Source organism: Porites lutea, chromosome 9 (assembly GCF_958299795.1).
Source record: "Porites lutea chromosome 9, jaPorLute2.1, whole genome shotgun sequence".
In the NCBI taxonomy this organism is placed as follows: domain Eukaryota; kingdom Metazoa; phylum Cnidaria; class Anthozoa; order Scleractinia; family Poritidae; genus Porites; species Porites lutea.
The window spans coordinates 26,091,797-26,118,694 of record NC_133209.1 but is presented as its reverse complement, the minus strand read 5'-3'; the positions used below and the strand labels follow the sequence as shown (position 1 = coordinate 26,118,694).

Here is a 26,898-nt window from a genome sequence, read left to right as displayed (position 1 = left end):
ACGTGCATTGATTGTGGTGTCCCTCAGGGATCCGTTCTGGGCCCTTTGTTGTATTTGTTATACACATCACCTATTGCGGACATAATAAATGATCATGGACTATCATACCATCTATATGCTGACGACACCCAATTACATATTACCTTTAAATCTACCAGCTTGAATGACATCCAACAAGTGAAGTTGAGGGTGGAATGCTGTGTGAGGGACATTGATGAATGGATGATAAGAAACTATCTTAAACAGAACCAGGACAAAACGGACCTTGTAGTCATCAGTTCCAGATTCCATCCTATGCCTGACATCGGTCACATTACTGTTGGTTCTGAGTGCATTGCACCTCGTGACTCTGTTCGTAATTTAGGGGTTCAGTTTGATAGCATATTTAGTTTTGAGGAGCACATTAAGAACATTTGTAAATCATCATTCTATCATTTGAGAAATATTGCTAAAATCCGCAAGTACTTAAGCCAAGATACATGTGAAATCTTAGTCCATGCATTTATTAGTTCGAAACTTGATCACTGTAATTCCTTATTACATGGCCTTCCTAAGTATCTGTTAGCTAGACTACAGGCAGTTCAGAATGCTGCAGCTCGTGTTGTTACACTGACACCGAAGCATGTTCATATAACTCCTATTTTAATTAATCTTCATTGGTTACCAGTTGAGTTTAGAATAACTTTTAAAGTCCTTTTATTGGTATACAAGGCCCTTCATGGCCTTGCACCTTCTTATATTTCTGACCTTTTGAATTTTAAAACATACTCTAGGTCATTGCGTTCTTCATGTAAAGAATATTTAGTGGTTCCAAGAAGCAGATTGAAAACATATGGAGACAGAGCTTTCTCTATTGCAGGACCTAAATTGTGGAACGATTTACCTCTAGAGATTAGGAAATGTGCTTCAGTGGCAACTTTTAAGCAATCCCTTAAAACTTTTTTATTTAAGTTAGCATATAGGTTATGAGATTCCTTTTGTTTTTAAGATGTTTTTGATTTATATAGTAGATAACTTAGGCTCTATTTGAATTATATTGTATATTGTAGATATTTTATAATTTAGATTTTTTTTTTTTTTTTTGTAATTAGGTAGCGCTTTGGACAATTATTGGATTTTAGCGCTATATAAATAAAATTATTATTATTATTTAGCTTGTTTTTGTGGTTGACAACGAGACCGGTGAGCATTTTTTGTCCACTGTCCACTGTCCAATGTCCACTTCATTCTGCCCCTAGAACTAATCTGCTCTCCTCTACTGCTCGCATATTTGCTGACAGGTGGTTTTCTGTTAAAGCACAAATTTTATCAGTTTTTAGTTCCCTGTTTGGATCACCGTTACTGTCCCGGAGCAAACTAATGATTTATGTTTTCATGTCCAGTCTTTTATATCTTAATCGAAAAAATTTCATAAAAATACCATCTTCTTTGTCTTCCTGCCGCTTTTGACTTATTACTCGGATTACTATTAATATAATTTATTTAATTGTCACCGTGAGTCCTGTCGATGAGTTTTTGTTACACTTGGGGCAAACTTCGCCAGTAAAATATGTTTAAATAATAATAATTATAAAGAAACAGAAAAACAGAAAAGTAATGCGTGATACATTATTACAACTTTGAAATGTAAACACAGTCATGACTGCACGAAGTCTTATTTTTCAATCGGTTTTTCAATCCGTGTTCAATCACCAAAGGTTGTTGACATGAAATAGAAAATGATAATAAAAGCTTAGTTTAAGCCTAAGCCTTTTTGACGTTTTCAGATGATAAGCGACGTAACATGCTTGGAAACGTATAAAAATATAAAAACTGTACACTTTAGTGTAACCTGAATTAAAACTTAATTTGCATGGATTTCTAGACTTTACCAACACTCGTATCTTATATTTACCGAAGACTCGCCTCGCACTAAGCTGAGATCAGCATCTACTTTCATACATTTTGCTGGGTAAATAGATTTCCGGCGGGCAGGGAGAATGGAAAAGTCTCGCAGTTGGTACAGCCATGCATATCTGAATTCGTGTGTGTTCGATTCGATCAAATATTGTTGCATCACTTGCATGTGCACTCACGTGATTACGGGGACATTAGATAGAACACCAGGGCCTTCGTAACCACATACCATGTATAATATACTACGTAGAACAAACGGGAATCCCAAGAATGTGGACAGATTGTAGGAAAACTTCGCTATACAGTTTATAAATAGCTCCTAACCACCCCACCAATAATACTACATCTTCGAGCTCGCTTTTGCTCGCCCGCAATGATAAGAAGAATTCTGCTGGAGGCGGTATGTGTAAGAGGTACCAGTTTTCAATGGAAGGTACATAAAAAGGGCACCTTCTCTGTCAAAAATGGTATATTAAAGGGCAAACTAAGGGGGTGGGCCTCGGGGTGGAGCCTCCTCCCAATTTACCTCAAGGATCAGGCCGGAGACGAGGGTTTCTTTTCCTCTCACCCCAGTTCCCCTCCATTCTTCCCTTACTCTTCCGCCCCTTTCGACGCCTACCACGCAAGCTTCAGTCAATTAAAACTGCGGGCCCTAACCCCGGACTATAGCGAGGAATTTAACTTAACAATGACCTGGAGCGGGTAAAACACCGCTAATTCCCTCGCCCTCTGGGTTAAGTGGTAACTTACTAAAACAGGAAATGGGAAATGGGAAATGGAAAACTGAAAAATAGAAAGGAAGTAGTGGTCAGCGTTCATACCATACCAGACCGATTTATTTGCCCATTATAAATTACATTTTTACAACTCTCTTCTAATAACTTGTTATCTGCTATTACAATGCAATATAATGGCAGGCGATCTTAAACTCTAGGAAGATACCCTTGGTACAATTACGTCTAGTGAAAATAGCAGATGGATATCAAATCTAAAAATAATAACAACAAGGAATTTGTACGAAATTATTTACTAATTAATAAACAACAACAACTTTTTTTTGCATTTCCACTTACATAGATGGTATTGCATAGAAGAAAAATAAAGGAAAATAATAGAAAAATACAGCAATGAATTACAAAATAAATGATAAATAATAATTAGTTACAACATCCTGACTCTTGTTTCCTTTTCTTGAAAGATTCGAAAACAAAATAACTGATTTTTTACAAATAAAATGGTCTACGTTATTAAAAAGAAGTAATATTTTATTTTGTTCATTTAAAGTATAAAAGATGGAATATTTGGAGATTATATCACTAAAAAACGTTTTCCTTATACACAAATAAGAGTCGCAGTGAAGTAGAACAAATTCAGTAAAAATCAAAAATCGGTTGTTCTTATTAAAACGGCGAGACAGTGGACAGCCTAACGAGGTTCATATTCTTAAATTATTATTTTTTCTTTTAATAATTAAAATTAATTTTAGCACCTGCCTTTTTTAAGCTGAATTAATGTCAGAAAAATATATATTGTTTATGGTAATCAGAAGCCCATCTGAGCTTCTGCGGTAACAAAGACCCTCGTCCAGTCTCCTCGACAAAATAAAATGCCCATCAATAAAAGCTGTTTGCATTTCTGATAGATGTATCGATTGAAAAAAACTTTTGACAGTTATTTTGGAAGTTATGGAAGTTTTAAAAGTTAAGAAAAAGGAAACAAAACAATCGCAAAACATCAGCACTGAAAAAGAGGTCAGAGGGGATCCTGCGTCGGTCATCCATCCAAAACTAACCGCGTCCGACAAGGCTTTACTTTGTGGAACGGACACGTCTCAACATACAGCAGTAGCTTTTATTGAGCTACTGATAACCAACAACTCGAATTGCTATTATACAACGTGATTATACCGTTACTGAAACTAACAGTAACATAGTTTAGACTTCATCGAAAAACGTATTAAATTACATTTATACCGAACCGTTTCGTATCGTTTTAAGATGTAATCAAGTAGGTAGCAGCGAGGCGACTACATTCAAACGACACGAAACGATCCGGTTAACAAGTACGGCTTATCACACAGTCGCTTTTTCTAGGGGCACGTTTCTCGGGATTTCGCTTATTTGAAAGCCTTATCTCAAAGTACACGTTCCCCATCGTCACCGGGCGAAACAGTACACATCATATAAGAAAGGAGTTTGCTGCGAGGGCCTTGGGAAGACAAACCCCAGCGTCGGCTATACTGCTGGCACTCAAAAGAAGAGATTCTTGAGGGAGGAGCTTGCTGTGAGGGCTTGAGAAAGAGAGGAAGCGCCGGCCTCGCCAATACTGTTACCAACTAAATACAAGCTAGTCAGGGAGGAGTTTGCTGTGAGGGCTTGAGAAAGAGAGGAAGCGCCGGCGTCGCCAATACGGTTAGAACGTAAATCCAAACTAGTCAGGGAGGAGTTTGCTGTGAGGGCTTGAGAAAGAAAAGAAGCGCCGGCGTCGCCAATACTGCTATAAGGTAAATACAAGCGAGTCAGGGAGGAGTTTGCTGTGAGGGCTTGAGAAAGAGAAGAAGCACCGGCCTCGCCAATAAGGTTAGCACCTAAATACAAGCTAGTCAGGGAGGAGTTTGCTGTGAGGGCTTGAGAAATAGAAGAAGCACCGGCCTCGCCAATACTGTTACCAAATAAACACAAGCTAGTCAGGGAGGAGTTTGCTGTGAGGGCTTGAGAAAGAGAGGAAGCGCCGGCGTCGCCAATACGGTTAATACGTAAATCCAAACCAGTCAGGGAGGAGTTTGCTGTGAGGGCTTGAAAAAGAAAAGAAGCGCCGGCGTCGCCAATACCGCTATTAGGTAAATACAAGCGAGTCAGGGAGGAGTTTGCTGTGAGGGCTTGAGAAATAGAAGAAGCACCGGCCTCGCCAATACGTTCACCACCTAAATACAAGGTAGTCAGGGAGGAGTTTGCTGTGAGGGCTTGAGAAAGAGAAGAAACACCGGCGGCGCCAATACTGTTATAACCTAAATCCAAACTAGTCAGGGAGGAGTTTGCTGTGAGGGCTTGAGAAAGAGAAGAAGCACCGGCGTCGCCAATACTGTTACTACTTAAATCCAAACTAGTCAGGGAGGAGTTTGCTGTGAGGGCTTGAGAAAGAGAAGAAACACCGGCGGCGCCAATACTGTTATGACTTAAATCCAAACTAGTCAGGGAGGAGTTTGCTGTGAGGGCTTGAGAAAGAGAAGAAGCACCGGCGTCGCCAATACCGTTATCACGTAAATAGAAGCTAGTCAGGGAGGAGTTTGCTGTGAGGGCTTGAGAAAGAGAAGAAACACCGGCGTCGCCAATACGGTTAGCACGTAAATCCAAACCAGTCAGGGAGGAGTTTGCTGTGAGGGCTTGAGAAAGAGAAGAAGCACCGGCGTCGCCAATACGGTTAGCATTTAAATCCAAACTAGTCAGGGAGGAGTTTGCTGTGAGGGCTTGAGAAATAGACGAAGCACCGGCGTCGCCAATACTGTTACGACTTAAATCCAAACTGATCAGGGAGGAGTTTGCTGTGAGGGCTTGAGAAAGAGAAGAAGCACCGGCGTCGCCAATACTGTTCCAACCTAAATCCAAACTAGTCAGGGAGGAGTTTACTGTGAGGGCCATGGAAATCGCAGCAGCACCAGCACCGTGTATGCCTGTTTCGCCAAAATCCACTTCAGTCAGGGACGACATGTCAAGGTGCTTACCTAAACTAGAAACTAAGCGAGTTTCAAGGCTGTCCTGGACTCTTGAACACTCCAACAAACACTCACAAGCTAAACTCATATATGATTTACGGTCTTCGGCAGAGCTGATTTTTTTAGCCATAACAATAAAGAACGACACTGCAGTTTCCTCACTCCGCAAGGTCATGATGCCACTCATGAACAAAAAGACCTGTCTCAGTTTATCCAAGTATCTCTTATCGTCTACAACTGAGGTTAAGTCTCTTTCTTTGCTGATACTTTGAAACGCAAGGAAAAGGCCAGCAAAAAACTCCTGAAAGCTTTTGTGTAAAAATGCACAGCGCGTGGAAGGTTTGCGCTTGGCGCCACCTTGTTGAAAAGACAAGAATCCAAAATTGATACGCTTGACGGTATCTTCCTTCTTTTCAAAGTACAACTCTCCTTTAAGCAGGGATTGTAACGCGAAGCTGCCCAAAAGCAAAAGTTCTTTCTTATAACCTGAAATCAAGTCCTCACCGCTGCTTTTAAGTCCGTTTTTTACTTCGTATCTTCTCAAAACAAAGGCAACTATTTCAACGTACAACTCAGTCCTGCTTGTTGGAAGAACACCTTCGAAATCCTCGAAAAGACAACAGAGTAAAGCTGTATTGAGTGGATTTTTTGTTAACTCGCCTAGCGTTTTAAGTGGATCATCATCATACTCTGGAAATGTCAATCGTTCAATCAGCTTCTCAGCCAAGTGTTCCCTGCCTTTAAAATACTTTCTGATAAAACTTTCCGCATCGTTATCAGTAAATCCTACAATCTCCCAGAGGGCGTCACAGTATGGCCTTACTTTCTTTCCAACCTCATGGCGAGATGTAATGACAATGTGCCAAGCTGGGAGGAGTTTACTCTGAACGAGCGAGTAGTACATGTCCAGTTTAAAGGAATCTGCCTCATCTAATCCATCAAGCAGTAGCAAACATTTGGCCTGATTTTCTCGGATGTATTTGAAAAAATTCTCCTTAGCCTGTTCGTCAATATCATCAGGAAGAAGTTGGTCGTCAATAGCTTCCCAGATGCCAGATTTAACATCGTTGCATCTAAGCAAGAGCAGGACTTCAATTGATGGAAAAGACGAGTCCCATTCATCTTGTTTATTTGCCCAGTCATACGCCAGTTTTTGTGAGTAGGTGGTTTTTCCCATGCCAGGTTCTCCTTCGATCAAAAGAATCCGTGGTTTCGGGCAATCAGGGTGGGGTCTAAAGATAGCAGTCATGTTGGTGATTTCATCATCGGTCAATGTTCCTCGAGTTTTTTCTTTGTTCACGATCTTCAGTCGGGTGAAAATCTCATTCAGGCTGAAATTAAGGTCATCACACCATGGAAATGGTACCAGCCGTCCTTCACGACGTTTGTAAAGCTGACGAATCCTTTCTATGATAGCTGGCACCCCTGAGAAATACAAGATCCAAAAAATAAGATCGATTTGGTTTTATTATACTGTCATACAAGCCGTCCACGCTCTGTATATCGTCTAAGATACGCTTTTATGGTTTTGTAACGTTGCAAAACGAACGAGTTGAAGATCGATATAGACGATCTTTTTGGGATAACTATAAAGATTCTCAATCCTAATTAAGAAGAAGCATGAATTATGTGAAGAAATATTTACAAAACCCAACACAGGTTTGTCTTTACGTCGTTTATGTAATTTACACTTAATAGACCCTTCCAAGATTTTAAGTAAGCAATTATCCATCGACACTACACTACTGGAGAACGCCTGAAAACTTACCTTGTTTAAAGGCGATACGTTCAGAGCGAGCGAAGATATTCTTCAACCGTGACAAAGTCCCGAAATTTTATACAGACTTTTGTATGGTGGGAGGCATGAACTTGCTCTCTTCCATAGAAACGTCTGTAAAATTTCGCGTCTTTTTGGAGCTATATGTTGGTTAGTTTTAACCAAATCACTATTTAACTCAGCAAGTGATTTTAAGGTCTTCTTTCCAGCCAAATGGTCCAAATTAAAACTGTTAAAATAGGTGGGAAGGTCTATTTTCTATGTTAAAATGGCTTGTGGTCGGCTCATTTTTTTCCTAGACTGCCAAACAGTATTTTTCTTTGAGAAAATTAAACCCCGCTCGTTAGACACAGAACTCCGTGGACGCCGTGTGTCGCACGCGAGCCCCACACGAAAATTAGTCACTCTCTCCAGTATCACTCTCCGTTTTGACTCTCTTTTTGATGAGTGAATGTATTCATGACAAACGCAAATCAAAGCTGTTTTGCGTCTATGGTTTTTCCTACTGATAAAAAGAAGCTTTATTAAAGCAGAAAACTTTACCATACCGCACAATTTTGAGCATTTTAGGGGTATTACTGTTGGTTTCTTCAAAAGCTGTACTAACATAATGCGAAGCATAGACTGACTATAGACTTATAAAGTGTCACAATTTCAGTGCGTTGTTAGAGAAAGATACCTGCAAGATGCTGCTGGGTTATGGATTCGTTTTGCTGAGATAAGTGGTCAGAATACATTCCCCTTTTGGTTTGTCGTGAGATCTGGTCATCGCAAGAAGCACCTGTTGAAGAAAATCGTTGGTTGAGACGCGGGCCACATCATGTACATCTATTTCAGTTAACCTTGTCGGACGTCAAGGTCTCAGCGTACTCCACAAGACTGCAAGGTCATGTGGGTAGCTGCATGTAAATTCTTTGCAATTTGGTCATACATTCGCGGCTGACAGTGCCACAGAATAGTATATATGAAATGTCACAAACTTTTACCTTCTTCAGAATTTGGTAAATTTTATATGGAATTACCCATATTATTTGCGATCTCATCGCAAAGACTTTCCTGCTGCATCGTTAATCAAAATAGCTGTAGGCCGACAACAGCATATTTGCGTTTGAGTTGGGTGGATTTACTAGCACATTTCCTTCTTTTAATAGACTGTGATTACGCACACAAGAATAAACTGACTTAAAGTCAACTCTGTCAGGCGCATGTGCGGCGCTGTACGCGTCTCATAATGAATGCTTTGCTCATTTCGCCCCATATAAGGTAATCCAAGAAAGTCTTTGATCCTGGATTCACGCTGTGAATTCTGGACTTCACATACTGGATTCCGGATTCCTTGTCAGTTGAACTTGGATTACGGATTCCAATTGCTGCCGGATTACGGATTCCTGGGGCTGAGTTCCGGAATCCAAGAGTTAAATTCCAGAATCCAAAGCCCAAAATTCCGAAATCCACGAGCAAAAGACTTCCCGCATCGGTGGGGCGACTCATTAAAATCAAAGTGAAGTAAAGAGTGGAACAAGTCAGCTTTAAAAAAAGAAGAATCAGCCAAAGACATCATTAGCGTTTTTTGTCTTACTCTTAGTCGATATGCAATTTATAGCTAAGGAAAGAATGTATAATCTGAATTTTTGACCAGAAACGACGTTTAAGTTTGTCTAACTCTCAACTGAAAGTGCTAGACTTAAAGTTGAGCGTCTAAAAGTTGAGGTAACGACCCCAATCCTCTCAAGTGCTTCTTTCTAACTGTGACAGAATTCGTGCGTGACATTACGGAACTTTTTGAATTTGAACTAGTTTTGTAGGACCTTGAACTCCGAAGTGAACCTTTAGCCTATTCAGCGTCGATCTATTTGAACTGATAAGTCGCTTATGCACCTGAAAACTGACATTTTTGAGTGACACGCGTGTGAAAGACAATAGAGCCTTAAAATACCCTAATCGCTTAGTTTTTGATCTAGAACGAGAGAAGAGTGTATGTAGTTTTTTGACAGAGTTTTACTTTTCGGAATTGTAAAGTCCGTGTGAAAAAGTGTAGAACCAGAACCTGAATTAAGCCCTGAATTTCAATTTAAACTAACTCTTAATTTCACGCCGCTTGGCAATGAAGATAGAATTTCAAAACGGACAAAAATATTGACAAGCCTTTTGATCTCGGATCTGAGCTTCCGCACTGTCTCACTCAATACCGCACATTCAAGACTTCTTTTACTGACGGCAAATTCGGCCTGTTACCCCTGCGCCTAATCATCACACACCAAACTGACAAGAATTTATACCTGAGTAATGAGGCCAAGTGCGGAAAACACAAGGATCACTTAAAATGTGTGAGACAAGAGATGCTGCCATCATACTAGCACAGGCTTCCCAACCTTCTGCAGTCGCTTGCTCACCATCCGCAAAATCAGCTATCCCTTTAACAATGAGCCACTCGAGTTGAGAATCAAATGCAGCTGTGAAAACACCTGAAATATGGAATAGAATTAGGAAGTATTCTTTTTCGGAAATCAAGTCTTCTGGATAAAAGAAACTAAAAAATTAATTGCCTTGCGCATAGACGCATGCGTAAATCTTTCTTTCCAATAATTACGGTTAAACTTTCACAAAAATGTCTTTCTGATTACAAACTGGAAGTAAACTGACCAGAGACAAGAGAACACCGAATCAAGGGATGCCAGATCCCAACGACAGATTATGGTTTTCACGCCGTTTCTTTTGATTTGCTGACAGCAACCTTTCTTACAATGAACATGTTTTATCCAATCACTTCATTGTTATAAGCGAAAAAGGTTCATTTCACATTCCGTTGGCGTTCCGTTAACTTAAAGGGGCTATGTCACCCCACACGCATGCGCGAGCCAATGAAAACAAACTTGAAAAAGACGGCCCAACTTTTTCAAGTTCTGTCGGAGATTTTGGAAGGCTGTTTTTATCTGTCTAAATCTCAGCCATCGTTCGATAGATAGCGAAGTTTTGTATTAAGAATCGTTCTATGGTGATTACAGAAATTGTTTGCCTGTGGAATGTTTTTACGTGGATTTACTGTGACCTCTTATCAGCGGCCGTTGTAATGGCAGAGTTAATGACGGCTACTCCACAATGAGCGATGGAATCTTTGATGGAATATTCCCTATAGTTCACAGAACCTTTCTATTGAGTTATTTTAGGGGCTGCTGGCTCCTGGATTTTTCTTGTGCTCAAAGTATGTGGACATATAATGAAGCGGCTATCGAGTTGGCGGCGGCCGTTTTTTGTAAACGATTACAAGAGCATCAGGCCATGAGTTTCGGGACGAAACTAAACTCCTGGCGAAGGAAACATTATAAAATTCGGCTAGATTCCTTCTTGTATTTATCTGGATTCACAGCAAAGATAAACACGACCGTTTGCTCGTCCAGATTGTTCTCAACGGACTTAGAGAGGCACGTTAGTACGAGTTAGATCCTGTAAATGTCATGTTTTTGAACTGTTTGTGTTCGAGCATATTTTTGGAAAATAGCAGAGTTTACTTTCCCTTTTTATCAACGGACTGCTTATAGTGGAGTAGTATACCAATGATGCTTGGTTCTGTTTTTCTCGACGTCGCAGTGATTCGGCACGATCGAACAATTTTGCGCGATAATGTATGTTTCCCTAAGATCAAAACAAAGACTTGATGTCTCTTGTTCTATCAACATCTAAATTATAAAATCACTAGCGACAGACAAGTCTAATTGTTAATGATTTGAAACAGTCTTGGTCTTTACCTTTGGTCTAGCGTCTTTTGTAGTTCGTTTGTAAAATACAACTTCGATCAGCCTGTTCGATTTATTTTGTTGAATAAGACAATATGTTGTTGTTGAATTTTTGTTTGCGCTCTATTCAGGGGCACCCAACGACCGTTTTCTGGGAAATGATCTGAAATGGCTCGTTATGCATCCTGGTGTGCTTTAAAAGCAATATAAATGAATAATTCGCATCGCTAAAAAAATTTGATCTGTTCGGTCGTCCTAGGAGTGGTTTGACCCTCTCGAATTTTTTAGGGCTGTTTTTCGCCTTTCCCGAAAATAACAGCCTACAGTGAAAGCTTTCCGAAAACGTAAGATTACCTGACGAGCTTTTCCCTTGACCGAAATTTTTAGGGGTCCTTTCAAGTTTTCTCCGAAAACTTTATCTAGTGTGAGAATGTCTCCGAATTTTCTAGGGCGACGTAGAATGTATAGAAAATTCTAGGTGTAAAAGAAAAGGCATTTAAGTGATTTTAAAGCCAGTTGAAACGTCTAATGAATGTATAGAAAATTCTAGGTGAAAAAGAAAAGGTATTTAAGTGATTTTAAAGCTAGTTTCAAACGTCTTGTACCCTGCCAAACTCAATTCGCACGGCTCTTACGGAAAAATCTGAAATACGGCATGGCACTGACTGATTACAACGCACATTGAACGCAGTCACCTAAGGCAGTTGGCAGAGTTGGGATCAGTTGGAATAGCCCAGGGCACGGCTCAGTGTTCTCTTCTTCAGGGTTCTGTTCTGTTTTTTCTGTTCGTCCCCAAGGGGTAAGGTGCTCTGGGTGCTAAGGTAATACAGTGGGTAATAGGAGAGGACAGCTGATGGGGGGAATCTGAAGAATAGGCCGAATAGGTCCAGTAGTAAAGATCAGAAAGATCAGAAGATTACGCGCTTTATTACAGTTCTTTGAACAGTTTAAACAATTGTTTAAATCAGGTACTGTTTCCTGTGTTTCGGCGTCAGTGTGTCCTTACGAGTAATTGCTGAAACAGAAATTTGGTAAGAAAACACTCAGAACACGAGCTGAGAACACTGAAATAACCAAGATTCTGGAGTCTGGAGATTCCTCCAAGTATAGATAATAATTTACAATTATCTGAATTATTAGGTGAATTATCAGCTGACGATGACAGTGAATTATCAGGCTGAATTATTCCTGTTGTAACACGAGTGCGCGTTGGGCTGGATACGAGTCTGCTGATGAGTTGGCTATAATATAATGTGTCAGTGATGGGTCTAATGGGTTTATCTTTCTTCAGCTGTTTCTTTTTCTAACAGTTGCAAGACTGCAGTGAGACTTCTGGCACTGATTATGTTTTTTTCCTTGTTTGTCATCAGTGTGTCATATTCGTTTTGCAGTGAAAGTTAAGGAACACAGCAATCCTGATCCGAACAAAGGTTCGAAAGGTTCGGCAGGTGCATACGATTTCGCGACTGCAAAGCCGCAGTCAGAGAACGACTGAACACTGAATGAAGCAAGATGGGCAATCGAAAACAAGGGATATTCAAGTTCGGGTGAAAATCGAATAAACTGAATAAAGTGGATATACTATAGTTTGGTCTGCCATTTTTCAACTGAACTTTTCTGTGGTCGCAGCGCGCGCCAAGTCCAGCGATCTACTGTGTTCAGCCTATTATACTCATTGCATTTACTTTGCATTATATTTTACCGGAGTGGAAAACCTAATTTTTCTCGTTTGCTGTTGCTACTATCATTGGGATGGGAAGCGGGCTATGTACATAGTTGATGTGGAACGAAAAAAACCCGTAACACACTAAAAAATACCGTATTTATTCGAATAAGCGCCCAACCTCGAATTAGCGCCCACCTCGAATAAGCACCCATCCTAGAGGCAGAAAAAGTTAATAAACACCCAGCCTCGAATAAGCGCCCACCCACACCTCACAGCCCTCCCCTTTCCACTCAAACTAAAATAAGCGCCCACCCCTACCCCCATTCCTCCTTCGACACACAAAAAAATTGAATAAGTACTAATAAGAGACTTCCCCGAAGACGGAGTTTTCTTCAGAGTATTTTACAGAAAACTTGCATTGTTACATCTTCTCGTTTTGTTGTTACCATTTATTGTTTTGTTGCAAAATAAACGTACAACACTTGCTGAAAATGGTGAACATTAATAAGGGCCCAGCCCTGAATAAACGCCCACCTAGAATAGGCGTCCACTCTCAAGGTCCAAAAATTTAATAAGCGCCCAGGGCGGTAGTCTGCTACACAGCCGTTTTTCGTGTCGTCACGCAACGCTCCTAGTATCAGAGAGAAGTAACGACCGGAAATATTAAAGTCTACTCAGTGTCTACTGTTCGCAGGCTATTTGATCTGATTTGATCTGGTGAATATTCACCGGCGATCAGCCGTTTTTTTTTTTTTTTTTTTGGGTGAAAGGGAAACCACTCATCGACCACTGGGACTCAGCTGAGGACTGCTGATTTAGTTCTCGAGTCGTCTGCACCGCAGACTCAGTTTTTTCCTGGGTAGTTTTTTTCCGGAAACTGCGGAAAATACAAGCGGTTTGCACTCAGTAGAGTGTGTTCAGTGTGGCTTTGCAAGGCAAGGCGATGATCGTGAATCTAGTCAATCTGGTGAATGAGCAGGTGAATGGTCTGAATGCTGTGAATGGTCAGCTGAAAATGGTGAACACATTGATTACAAACTGATTACGGTAGTTACTAGCAAAAACATCACAGATTTTAAAAACTAAAAACGAAGTGACAGCACTGCTGTTAATGAGAATCGTCGCCGTTTGGTACCTTTGTTCAAACCGTTAAGTTGAAAAAAAAAAACTTTAAAAAAAATAACTTATCGAAAACAACAGCCTGAACAGCAGAACACGCACTGCTGGAAGTCAGTGTGGAAGTGGTCAAACACAAATCGGGCAAATTTTTTATGGTCTTTCATCAAAGTTGCTTCAGAATATACAGAATATAAAGTTCAGAAGGCTTGTTTCTCAGTCTGCAGCTACTATATGGTTAAGAAAATCGGTATGATTTCCCGAAATTCTCCGAATAATGTGAATTGCTTTTTCTCTGTTTTCTCTAGCCTATCAGCAAAATCAGGAAGTGGGTGTTGACAGTGTTGATAACCTCAGAGCAGTGACAACCTGATAGGTTAGGACAGAAAGAAGAGAAGGTCAGATGTTGGGGTGCGTTGCAAACAATAGTTCTTTTGTTGCGCACAGCTGGACTATGTCAAATCAGCACCACCAACGTCACCCTCATTCAACCGAATTGCCGTTGATTTCTTGCACCGCACTGCAAAGAAAAGACTCGCTGAGCTAAGAGGTTTGATTCGCTTCTCGTTGCTTTGGGCTGCTTGCATTCTACATGGAGATTTCATTCGCTTATATTCAACTGTCTTTAAAACGTTAATTCAGGTAAGGTTTACTTCATTTTAACCTAACTGTTTTTGGGACCCTAAAGAGGAGGAATTTCACTGTAACGTGGCTATGATTTTAGGATATTTTTAAACCAAAGAATGGAAGAATTCATTTAGCTTTCCGGCCTTTCTATCTTATTCGTTTTCTGTTTGTATTGAGAAGTGGTCTTTTTTTATTATACGTCTTCTATGTACACCCCATTCGATAAGATCTCCCTGTTCGTTTCTAGATTTTGCGATATAATTTTTCAGTTTTTGTAATCATTGTAATCGAACCGCCGCCTCACCGGTCTGAGCTTTATACTGTTTTTATTTCGCAAGGTCCAACGATTCGGCATATTCGGTCTACTGCTTTGGCCAGGTTAGACGGACAACTTTTCATGCGCCGAACCTAACGTGTTGAATCAGCACATGAAAAGTCGGCGTCTGAACCATTTAGGAACGCCTTCTTTGTAACGGCTCAAATGCATAGGTCACCTTTTGTCTGTTTTGTCATGTGCCGATTCAGCGATTAGAAAGAATATACTATCATTTTAATGATTTTAACTTTTTTCCTGCCTTTGCATTTGGCTGGGCAGAATCTCTTCAGCCGTTCTAGATTATATGCTGAATACATATCGATCGGTCTTCAGTGGCTAACTCTTTGATAAACCAAATAACGCAATCAAATGTTTAGGATTTCGTAACTATGTTAACCGGCTCCTCTTAGAGCTTCGATTTGATTCAGGGCTGGTGGTTACGCTCATCCTCGTCAATACGGTTTTACCACAGATGTATGCAGACCGGCTGAATTAGTCAAAATGAAATATGCAACATGATCTAAATCAATACAATGGAAAGGCACAGTCCGTCTCCACTCCTCTGTTTCCATATCATGCCATGTGTTTCACCGGTCTCTAAATAATACTAATACTGTAACAAGGATATCTGCTCGAGTGGCAAGTTAGTGTCATAAGCCCGTGTCGCGAGCATTTCTCTGCGAATTCGTCGAAAAGTAAAACTGAAAAACCCGATCTGAAACGTTCGGAATGCTTGGTGCGATGGTTGCTCAGTATGGAAACTTTGGGAAGATCTAAGATTCAGCTACAAGGCAGCTCGCTCGAAAAAAAGAACAGTGGCATGCTATGAATTAGGAAACAACACCAATTTAATAGGTCAGGGTAAAGCCTCCCACTCATGAAGGAATGTGTAAACTTTTAGGTCATATCAGCAGAAATGTTTCCTGTTACATCAAGGTTGGCGGTGAGCTCATTAATTTGTTTTGATTTCTTTATTGCGAAATAATATTGTTATTGTGTGAGTACTTTTCCCTAAATAAAAAAAAAAGATTGATCACGTTCTTAATTTTGCAGACATTCAGATATTCTTGTTTTGATCGCACCTTTTACTTAGAACAAGGAACTCTATTTAGCCAAGTATTTTAATGTTACTACTGGTAATGGTAAAATAATGGTCCTCAAAATCTTGGGTGAGGACCAACAACCTCTATTTTCAGGGTAGTTTGCCGTTACTAAAGGTCACATAATGGTCACCAAAAAAACATAGTAACTAATTGGCTGAAGACCAGTTGACCATCTCTAGTTCCCGCAACAACCTCTATTTTGAGGGTAGTTTGCCGTTACTAAAAGGTCACGCAATGGTCACCAAAAAAAAAATAGTGACTAATTGGCTGAAGACCAGTTGACCTTCTCTAGTTCCCGCAACAACCTCTATTTTGAGGGTAGATTGCCGTTACTAAAAGGTCACGCAATGGTCACCAAAAAAAGATTAGTGACTAATTGGCTGAAGACCACTTGACCCTCTCTAGTTCCCGCAACAACCTCTATTTTGAGGGTAGTTTGCCGTTACTAAAAGGTCACGCAATGGTCACCAAAAAAAGATTAGTGAATAATTGGCTGAAGACCAGTTGACCTTCTCTAGTTCCCGCAACAACCTCTATTTTGAGGGTAGTTTGCCGTTACTAAAGGTCACGTAATGGTCACCAAAAAAACATAGTAACTAATTGGCTGAAGACCAGTTGACCTTCTCTAGTTCCCGCAACAACCTCTATTTTGAGGGTAGTTTGCCGTTACTAAAAGGTCACGCAATGGTCACCAAAAAAAGATTAGTGAATAATTGGCTGAAGACCAGTTGACCTTCTCTAGTTCCCGCAACAACCTCTATTTTGAGGGTAGTTTGCCGTTACTAAAAGGTCACGCAATGGTCACCAAAAAAAGATTAGTGAATAATTGGCTGAAGACCAGTTGACCTTCTCTAGTTCCCGCAACAACCTCTATTTTGAGGGTAGTTTGCCGTTACTAAAGGTCACGTAATGGTCACCAAAAAAACATAGTAACTAATTGGCTGAAGACCAGTTGACCTTCTCTAGTTCCCGCAACAACCTCTATTTTGAGGGTAGTTTGCCGTTACTAAAAGGTCACGCAATGGTCACCAAAAAAAGATTAGTGAATAATTGGCTGAAGACCAGTTGACCTTCTCTAGTTCCCGCAACAACCTCTATTTTGAGGGTAGTTTGCCGTTACTAAAAGGTCACGCAATGGTCACCAAAAAAAGATTAGTGACTAATTGGCTGAAGACCAGTTGACCTTCTCTAGTTCCCGCAACAACCTCTATTTTGAGGGTAGTTTGCCGTTACTAGAAGGTCACGCAATGGTCACCAAAAAAAGATTAGTGAATAATTGGCTGAAGACCAGTTGACCTTCTCTAGTTCCCGCAACAACCTCTATTTTGAGGGTAGTTTGCCGTTACTAAAAGGTCACACAATGGTCACCAAAAAAAGATTAGTGACTAATTGGCTGAAGACCAGTTGACCTTCTCTAGTTCCCGCAACAACCTCTATTTTGAGGGTAGTTTGCCGTTACTAAAGGTCACGTAATGGTCACCAAAAAAACATAGTAACTAATTGGCTGAAGACCAGTTGACCTTCTCTAGTTCCCGCAACAACCTCTATTTTGAGGGTAGTTTGCCGTTACTAAAACATCACGCAATGGTCACCACAAAAAGATTAGTGAATAATTGGCTGAAGACCAGTTGACCTTCTCTAGTTCCCGCAACAACCTCTATTTTGAGGGTAGTTTGCCGTTACTAAAAGGTCACGCAATGGTCACCAAAAAAAGATTAGTGAATAATTGGCTGAAGACCAGTTGACCTTCTCTAGTTCCCGCAACAACCTCTATTTTGAGGGTAGTTTGCCGTTACTAAAAGGTCACGCAATGGTCACCAAAAAAAGATTAGTGAATAATTGGCTGAAGACCAGTTGACCTTCTCTAGTTCCCGCAACAACCTCTATTTTGAGGGTAGTTTGCCGTTACTAAAGGTCACGTAATGGTCACCAAAAAAACATAGTAACTAATTGGCTGAAGACCAGTTGACCTTCTCTAGTTCCCGCAACAACCTCTATTTTGAGGGTAGTTTGCCGTTACTAAAAGGTCACGCAATGGTCACCAAAAAAAGATTAGTGAATAATTGGCTGAAGACCAGTTGACCTTCTCTAGTTCCCGCAACAACCTCTATTTTGAGGGTAGTTTGCCGTTACTAAAGGTCACGTAATGGTCACCAAAAAAACATAGTAACTAATTGGCTGAAGACCAGTTGACCTTCTCTAGTTCCCGCAACAACCTCTATTTTGAGGGTAGTTTGCCGTTACTAAAAGGTCACGCAATGGTCACCAAAAAAAAAAAATAGTGACTAATTGGTTGAGGACCAGTTGCCTTCTCTGGTTCCCGCAACAACCTCTATTTTGAGGGTAGTTTGCCGTTACTAAAAGGTCACAAAATGGTCACCAAAAAAAAAAAAGTGACTTATTGGCTCTGAAGACCAGTTGCCTTCTCTAGTTCCCGCAACAACCTCTATTTTGAGGGTAGTTTGCCGTTACTAAAAGGTCACGCAATGGTCACCAAAAAAAAAATAGTGACTAATTGGTTGAGGACCAGTTGCCTTCTCTAGTTCCCGCAGCAACCTCTATTTTGAGGGTAGTTTGCCGTTACTAAAAGGTCACGCAATGGTCATCAAAAAAAATAGTGAATAATTGGCTGAAGACCAGTTGACTTTCTTTAGTTCCCGCAACAACCTCTTTTTTGAGGGTAGTTTGCCGTTACTAAAGGTCACGTATTGGTCACCAAAAAAACATAGTGACGAATTGGCTGAAGACCAGTTGACCTTCTCTAGTTCCCGCAACAACCTCTATTTTGAGGGTAGTTTGCCGTTACTAAAGGGTCACGCAATGGTCACCAAAAAAAAGATAGTGACTAATTAATTGGCTGAGGACCAGTTGACCCTCAATAGTTCCCGCAACAACCTCAATTCGGAAGTTAGTTTGCCACTAATAAAGGGCACCTAATGATCTTCCCCTCAATGACCTATATAACCTAAAAAATAGCCAAATGATCATTTATTTTGACCTAACGACCTAACCAATTTGTCATACTTTTGTGCTGACAATGTTTTTGTTTTAGTTTTTGCTGTGTCAAATCATATTCAGGACTGGAAGTTTGACTTGAGATCATATAGAAAGTTTTTCTGTAAGCCTGAACCTAGCTTTGAACAAATAAATATATCAAAAAAGATTAAAGGGAAGAGGAGGAGGAACTCTTTAACAAAGTCAATCCTCCACTGTGGCTCATTTTGACTTTACAGAACAAACGTTTGAGGCATTTCTTGCACATTTATACTCTCAAATTTTTGCACTGATCCCAGCTGATATCATGATAATATTGTTATATGCTTGAATGTCTTTGATCTGTCAAGAAACGGTGAGAGAAAATTTATATTTGTGAGTGACACCACCTTGAAATTCCAACCCTAGCAACATACAAACACTGAGATGTTGAGAAGGCAAATTGAACTTCAGTTTCCTGGTTATTTTTTGCAAGCCAGGCAATTGCGTACAAACATACAGTTTTTACTTCAACACCTTTCATACCAACAGTCAAAGGAAACTGAAATCCTAAAGTTACAACTTCCCCATAAATCCACCATGAGCATCAAGTTTGTAAATGCCATATGCAGCTCAAGAATTTAGAATCCATGAATAATAATGGTGATTTTTGTTTCAAGTGTAACAGTTATGTCTTGTAGAAGGTTAACATTATGACCTTGTCAGCCTCGATGTCTTGAAGCTTGTGAACACTACAGATGGTAAGACAACACAGAGAGGGAGTGGCAGCAAACTTCCATTGGTTGTAGTGCAAAGCAGTGACGCGTTCAAGAGAGAAAGGTCAACAGAAACAACCCCATGTGAATATCAAGCCATTAATTAGCCATGACAAAAGCCTGGATGACATAATAAAATAAACTGTTGGTTGAACTTGTGAACTGCACAACAAGTCTTAAAGCTGAAAATGAAACTTAATGTTAAATTACTTCTTAAACTTGCAAGGATGATTGCATGCTAGAACTAGTCACAAGGTGCTGCACTAATTCAAGAGACGAGCTCGTAAACCTTAGACTATAAGGTGTCAAAACTAATCCTCCTATAATTCATTGAAAGTGATTTTCCAGGTTTGATTCCTGTTATGTACTGAAACTGCATGTCGACTCTCATCATTCAAAAGGTGAATGTTACTATTTCCTTTAGAGTTCCTGGTTTTCTCAAAATAATTTGTGACTTGTCCTATAACTTTGTACTGATGTTATATGCATCTCAACAGGTTATTTTTTTTTTCTGATTGGTATCAGAAAAACTTATGTAGAAAACTTTCATTTAACTTTCTTTTTTTGTCACTAGATATTATTTAGTATTAATAAGTTTAGACCAGTTTGGTAATGCATATATTTTTTAAATGTCTCTATTCCTTGTGGGACCAAAAAAAGAAAAGGAAATTGCCCAAATATATGGTTGATGGAATTGTTGGCAGATTGACAATATTTGGCAGCCCAGACCCATTCTGAACAGGGCGTGGATTTGTTCTCTGGTGGTCCCGAGACCAAATCCTCACCAATGCATATTAATATGGGTCAGATAGTCACCTCATTTGGGTTTTTTTTCCTGCCATGCTCAATTCTGTCAATTTGCATTTTAGTCTTGGATTTTGTAGATGGAATGCCCATTTGTGCCATCACCTTGTTAACAACCACTATTTTGCATCAATGTTTGGCTCCACAAGGTACAGAGGAAATGAATTTTTGACAAGTCTACAAAATTTTAAGAAATGGCAACATAGACATTTGATTGTATGTGTTAGTTTTTTCTAATAGATAATGTGCACATTTTCTATAGACAAAAGATCAGATTAATATTCACGGAAATGCTCGATAACTCTTGCCTACAAGACATTTGTACAGAAATTCAATAAATGATATTTATTTAATGTAATTTAGAACAAGACAGTTAATTGTTTTACCTTCAAAAGCATATTTTTTTTCATGTAAGGTCATATCTTGTCTGTTTAACTACTTCAAGGATGTAATACTATTCATCAGGGGAACCTTGAAGTAGGATTGTACTTTTTCGAAACAAACCGACAACTTGGTCGTAAAGGAATGAAACTAATGCAGTATTGTGTCAAAAAAAAGGGTGGTATGGTAAATATGCTTTTCTAAAAATTCTGCAACATAGGCATTTGATTGTATGTGTTAGTTTTTTTAATAGATAATTTACAGATTTTCTATAGACAAATATTCTGTGGTAAATAAGCTTTTCTCCAAATTCTGTTTAATTCAATTTGAAATTAATAAAAGATATAATAGCCTCAGACGTTCTTAGGGGTTCGTCACGCGTTCCGTGACGAACCCCTAAGAACGTCTGCGTGGGAGGCTAAAGAAGTAAAGGATGTTTAACTTTGGTCTGAGTTACAATTTACATTTAAAGAAAGATTACCACGCAGCCTCATGTACGCATAATATCTCGTTGACTCAGTACTTGTTGGCTACTACACAAGCCGCTTATCGTACAAGTGCCTTTGGGTCTGTTAGATGTTTTACTCTAAGGCAGTACGGAAATCTTTCTCTCATACAAATATTGGTTACTTAACTGCGGCGATACAACGGTGAACAACTTCCCTTTTCAGCCTTTTCCGCCCGGAATCGTTACAAACCTCTCATAATATAACAGATAATTTTAGCTCATAGTAGATAAAATGAAATTGAAACCCAAGCAGTTGAGGTTTATACTACTTTCAGTAGCCCTGAAGTACAAAAAACAACAAAAGAACCAAAATACTTTTTCGTTGGACTACTCTTATATATCTTACGAACTCCACCGAGAGAAACCTTATATAGAAACGATCACTAAATCGGTCGATCCCAACAGTGAAATTGTAAAACAGTACAGTGATGAGTGACTACAAGAGAGCAGAAGGTTTGTCAGCTGAATTATTTCCCTTACCTCAAAACTCTGTTCTTGACACACTGAAAGTGTTGCCTTCTGCGACCATACATCTCAAGTAACAGAACTCGTAGGCGATTACAGGCGCGGATCTAGGGTAAATGCTGACCGATTTCCTCAACGAGCGCCGAAAACGCAAGCTTCTTGGGGGTCCAGGGGCAAGCTCCCCCGGTAAATGTTTTAGATTTTAACTCGCTAAAGTCTCCTTTCTCGGGGTTCCGAGTCACTCTGATAGGATATTGACCAGTTCCATTCACCTTGGATAAAGCCTTGCAACTTGGAAAGTTTTTTATTTATTAAAAATATATCTATTTAAGAAAAATCTAACCAATTTCCGTAAAACGGTGGAAACCGGTGTGGATCCGCGCCTGGATTATGATACTGTTTTGAATCATTACTTGGCTCTCACGACAGCATCACGTGACCACCTTTCCATGACCGTTTCCTATCATTTCGCCCCATGTGAGGGAAACCAAGAATTCTCCTGTGGATTCTAGTCTGAGGATTCCAGGTAGCTGGACTTTATTGGATTCCAGTGTTTGCTGTATTCCGGATTCCGTAGGCAAAAATTACCCGGAATCCGGACTCCTTTATATTTTTTACATGGGGCGCATCATTTGCGAAATCGGAGAAATTTTTATACGTTCAGAAATTTACCTACGTTCAGCTGTCTGAGAGCTCTACATTTGCTAGCTGTGTAAACGACTCATGACCACCCATGAATGGAAATTCCACTCTTACCTAAATGCCGATAACGTCATTGCAAAAAATAACAGACTCGATTAACAAGTGAGGATATTTCTGATCCCGATTGTTGTGATTTGGGGCTGTGTTTTGATTGGCTACTCGTGGTATAGGTCTGGGTGGCGAGGGTAACTGCCGTTTAACTGGCAGCTGCTGTTAACAAGCTGATTACTCCTGTGAGCTGGATTTTGACATCCGAGTGGTTTTTTTGTAGTCGACAATCAGCTCAGGGAATCAGCAGGACCGTGACCCGACCCGTAACTTCGTCTGGGTCAATATACAGAATATACAGCACAACTGCCAGCTGAGTATCCAGCCCCAGAAAGCCTGAATGTAACGCAGCTAACTAGCCTGCGTAGCAAGCGCTTCCTCGCGAGTTCGTCGAGAAAGTTGGGACGAGAGCAGAAAAAAAGAAGGAATGACGGGGGAGGGGGAGGGGAATGAAGGAACTCAACCTTTTTTTTTTGTTTTTTGCTCCCGCTCTAACTTTCGCGCAGTAACTCGATTGGAAACGCTTGTTACGCAGGCTAGCAGATAACGGGTCTGTATCACCCACTCATCACCCTGCACATTACCAAAATTTAAAGTTGCCAGCAGTAGTTTGTCCTCGCTCCTCGTCCCCACCCCCCTCCCCACACACCCCCCAGGTGGTTATGAGCGAGCAAAGAAAAAAACGGTGGAAAAACGTCTGTTTTCGCGGGCTAAACTTCACTGAAACGCTGAAAGTTGCCTATTTTCTACACAGTTGACAGTAACTGCAAATGTCAGAAATGTTGCTTTATTAAAATTAGGTAGATCAGATACCTGCGATGCCGAGATCAGTTCTACAATAGCGTTGTCTCGGTTATCCCTCCATCCGTGGTCCTGCTACGATACTGTCCTGAGTGTCCATCGACCGATACACAGGACTGACAGGCGCTATTCACGCGATGCGCGCGCTGATATAGCGCTCGCGTACGCGTAACCGGTAAGCCTGGTACCCTCAGAAAACGGTCGTTGGGTTTTAAATGAGTTGTGTGAAATTTTCGCTAATGAGACTGTCAGCCGGGTTTAATTTTGCTCTATTCTTAGTTTACGAAAGCTACGAAATTTCTAGGTGCCGAAATCAGAATCTAGAGATTACTACGAAAGCTACGAAATTTCTAGGTGATCTAGAGATTACTACAAAATCCGAAATTCTTAGGTGAACAAACCACACAAATCCCGAAACTCTGAGCCCAACGAACAGTCACCACGAAACATTTTCGAAATTTTTAGCTGTTCTTGGGCTCCCGAAAATTTTAGCCATTCTAGAGGGCTCCGAACAGATATTTCCCCGAAAAAGGTCGTTGGGTGCCCCTGTCTATTTTATGAATGGCATGCGTTTTTACTTCAAAACTACAAGTAAAATTGTCGTCACAATTTTATTCTTGATCTAGCATAACCAGAGAAAAAACGTTCCGTGAATTCTATCGAAATATCCCTTATCTAAACCCATTTCGCTTGTTAACCTCTCTAAATTCGGAGCCTTGGACGTGACAGAGAAAATGGAGAAAGTCACGCGTTAAAAACAATAGAATTTTGACAGTTGAAAGTAATTTGCATAATCTCAGAGCGCATGCTCTCCAGCTGACATAGCCCCTTTAAGTTTGCAGCTGTAAAGTTCTGCATCTTCATCGAAAGCTGTTTGTGTCGTACGTATTCAGACGATCCCAAATCAGACTTAAACACTACAGACATATGTTCCCATTTATTTTAGCGATTACATGTATGCTTCTTGTTCAATTTTACTCTATAATTTTTGCGCGAAAATGGCGCCAAGAGTGCACCAGTTATCGCAGTGAATTGTTTAAACACCTATTGTCACATTATGATCTAATACATCGGACCACTAATACTCAAAGTAATTACCATGAAGGTAATAGTTTTTTGGTCCGCTTTCTAAAGCGCTCGAGAAAAACACGCGAAGGGGAGAGGAGGCCTCCTTTCCTTTTCTCCCGCGGGTGCGCGCGTTCTCCCTTAAAAAAACCCTGGCACCTGCTCTACTCTTTCAAAAACTTTGAGTTATACATGTATCCCAAAACAGATGTCAAAAAGCCTACCTGTTGAGACTACAAAGCAGTACGGCTAATAGTCCTTTTTCGAATTCAAAATTACCGCGAACATTAACGACACATTCATAGAGCGTTAACCTCTACATAAAGTACAATATTCACAAATTTTGGCAAGTAAGTGTTTGAAATTTAAGAATACACAATAAACAGAGTAACAAACAGGTCTTCCCTATCGTTGGATTTGAGAATATATTTACTTTTGATGGAGGCTAACCCTGTAAAAAATGCTTCTTCACTTCTTTCATGCAGCGGTCATAGGGAACTCGAAACTGTGCTCCAGTGTATTTCATAAATATTTCGTTACCAATCCCAGCCATGAAGGTAAACGTTCGTGACGTTTTAAAGTATTTTATACTACTACATGAGAAATTTCTGCAATTTGATTGCCTTAGAGCAGTTGTGTTTCAGCTAACTTTGAAATACCTACAGGTGAAAATTACAAACCTTTTGCGGGTAGTAGAATAAACAAATAATAGCATGATTTGTACGTGATATTTGGCATAAAAACCACTCGTGATAGTTCAAAATTGTCTCAAATTTCACTCGCCTAACGGCTCGTGAAATTACGGATAACAATTTTGAAATATCACTAGTGGTATTTATGCCAAATATCACTACAAATCATGCTATAACCTATACTTATGGTACTGTTAGCCGCACCTTTATGACCGAATTACAACTGAAGGATTTAAAGCTACCCATATAACCTTGCGTCCTTGTGATGAAGGCTTGAAGCCTTTATACTGTTTATACGACAATGTTAATTGAAATAGCTGTATAAGAACGCTACTGTTCAAAGCTAACAAGACATGCACTCACCTTCTCCCTCCATCTCTACTCCTGCCGCGAGGGGATGGCGGTCGATAAGTTCCTTTCGGCGCCATTGAGCTCTGATCTGCTCTGGGCCACTTAAGAACTCGCCATCGCAGTGAACTTTGACCTGACGATCTTCTGGGTTCTTTAAAGGTGCCTGCCATCCATCAGCGCAGTTCAAGATTATTTTTGAGAAAAGCTTGCTAACGTGACTACTCATGCCAGCCCACTGGTCTTGCTCGCTTGTCACCACTTTGGATGCATATGTTGTTAGTTTGGCTGATACAACAACGTCTCCTAACTTGGTTTTATCAGGATTGAGACCACTGCATACCCCAACAGATATCACGGCTTTGGGTTGTAAAATAGGGACTGCATTTTTGACGGCAATCAGAGAGCTGCTTGGGCCAACGGCACCTTCACTGCATCTTAGCAGAGCAACTTTTACCTTCTCTTCATGACTTTGCACTTTGTTGAAGTAAACGTAACCAACATCCTTGTGATAATATCTGTAAGGATCTTTTAGCTCATTGTAACAGGATAAGAACTCACAGTCCTTAACGGTTAACAGTAGAACATCAACGGGTAGATCAGGCTGCTTCGATGTTGTTGTAACATCTTTTCTGGATGGAAGACCAACAGCCAGCTGTGGTGGGCCAGCATCACTGTGCTTTAAATTACATCTAGATCTAGACGCCTTCTTTGAAGCTTCTGACATGTCAGTTTTCGGCTAAATTGCACTGGAGACATAAAACGAAAAAGTATAACAAATGAATTAGCCTTGCACTATACACTCATTTTTATCACAACAGTTTTCTAAGAATGTGGAAGAAAAAACTTATGAGCATGCATGTATTAATTAACAGTTAATGAATGTGGCTTATGAAGAATTATGGAGATCGAGGAGGGTGTTATTCGACGAGGCCGTAGGCCGAGGCGGATAACACCCTCCAAGATCTCCATAATTCTTCCTATGATACGAAAGCCGAATTCAATAACTGTTTTATTATTCATTCAAAATAATTCCTAGTTTAAAAAGATAGCTAAAACATGCTTACCTCCATCGATCCATCGATGTTCAGTTCATCTTCGATAGTGTACGTTTAGGTTTGTCCAGCTCCGCAAATATTCTCCAAATAGCAGATGTCGCCCCTCGAGTTGTCTTCTTGCTGTTCTTGCCATGTTTTTAGCTATTTTTTCGCCTGGTTCTTGAATTTTTTCAAGTTCACAACCAAAACAACTCAACCTCGTGCCCAGGTCTTCTCGGTTAACGGTGCCTTAACCTGCGAAAACACTGCATTTTTTACGTCATTTCCTCGTTAAAGTCAAAATTCCTCCAAATTTGGTCATCAGTAACTGGTTATGGTGAATTAAACGTG

At 40.2% G+C, this 26,898-nt stretch overlaps 3 protein-coding genes across 4 annotated transcripts in view; 1 reads left to right on the top strand and 2 right to left on the bottom strand.

Annotated features, from left to right (window-relative positions):
- LOC140948785 (uncharacterized) overlaps positions 1-26,898 on the top strand; it is a 327,016-nt gene that overhangs the window by 44,779 nt on the left and 255,339 nt on the right.
- The window catches only part of LOC140948787 (death domain-containing ATP nucleosidase-like), a 99,936-nt gene that overhangs the window by 23,593 nt on the left and 49,445 nt on the right, over positions 1-26,898 (bottom strand). For both annotated transcript variants that reach the window (XM_073398053.1, XM_073398052.1), the window contains exons 3-4: positions 25,526-26,259; positions 9,665-9,850 (exon numbers count right to left, since the gene is read on the bottom strand). In XM_073398053.1, coding sequence (XP_073254154.1) covers positions 9,665-9,850; positions 25,526-26,237 — 898 coding nt within the window. In that variant the 5' untranslated portion in view covers positions 26,238-26,259. The remainder of the gene's footprint in view (positions 1-9,664; positions 9,851-25,525; positions 26,260-26,898) is intronic.
- The window catches only part of LOC140948054 (uncharacterized), a 120,538-nt gene continuing 97,785 nt past the window's right edge, over positions 4,146-26,898 (bottom strand). Inside the window, exons 2-4 of the mRNA XM_073397274.1 lie at positions 8,065-8,166; positions 5,147-7,033; positions 4,146-4,819 (exon numbers count right to left, since the gene is read on the bottom strand). Of these exons, the coding sequence (XP_073253375.1) occupies positions 4,146-4,819; positions 5,147-7,033; positions 8,065-8,122 (2,619 nt within the window). The 5' untranslated portion in view covers positions 8,123-8,166. The remainder of the gene's footprint in view (positions 4,820-5,146; positions 7,034-8,064; positions 8,167-26,898) is intronic.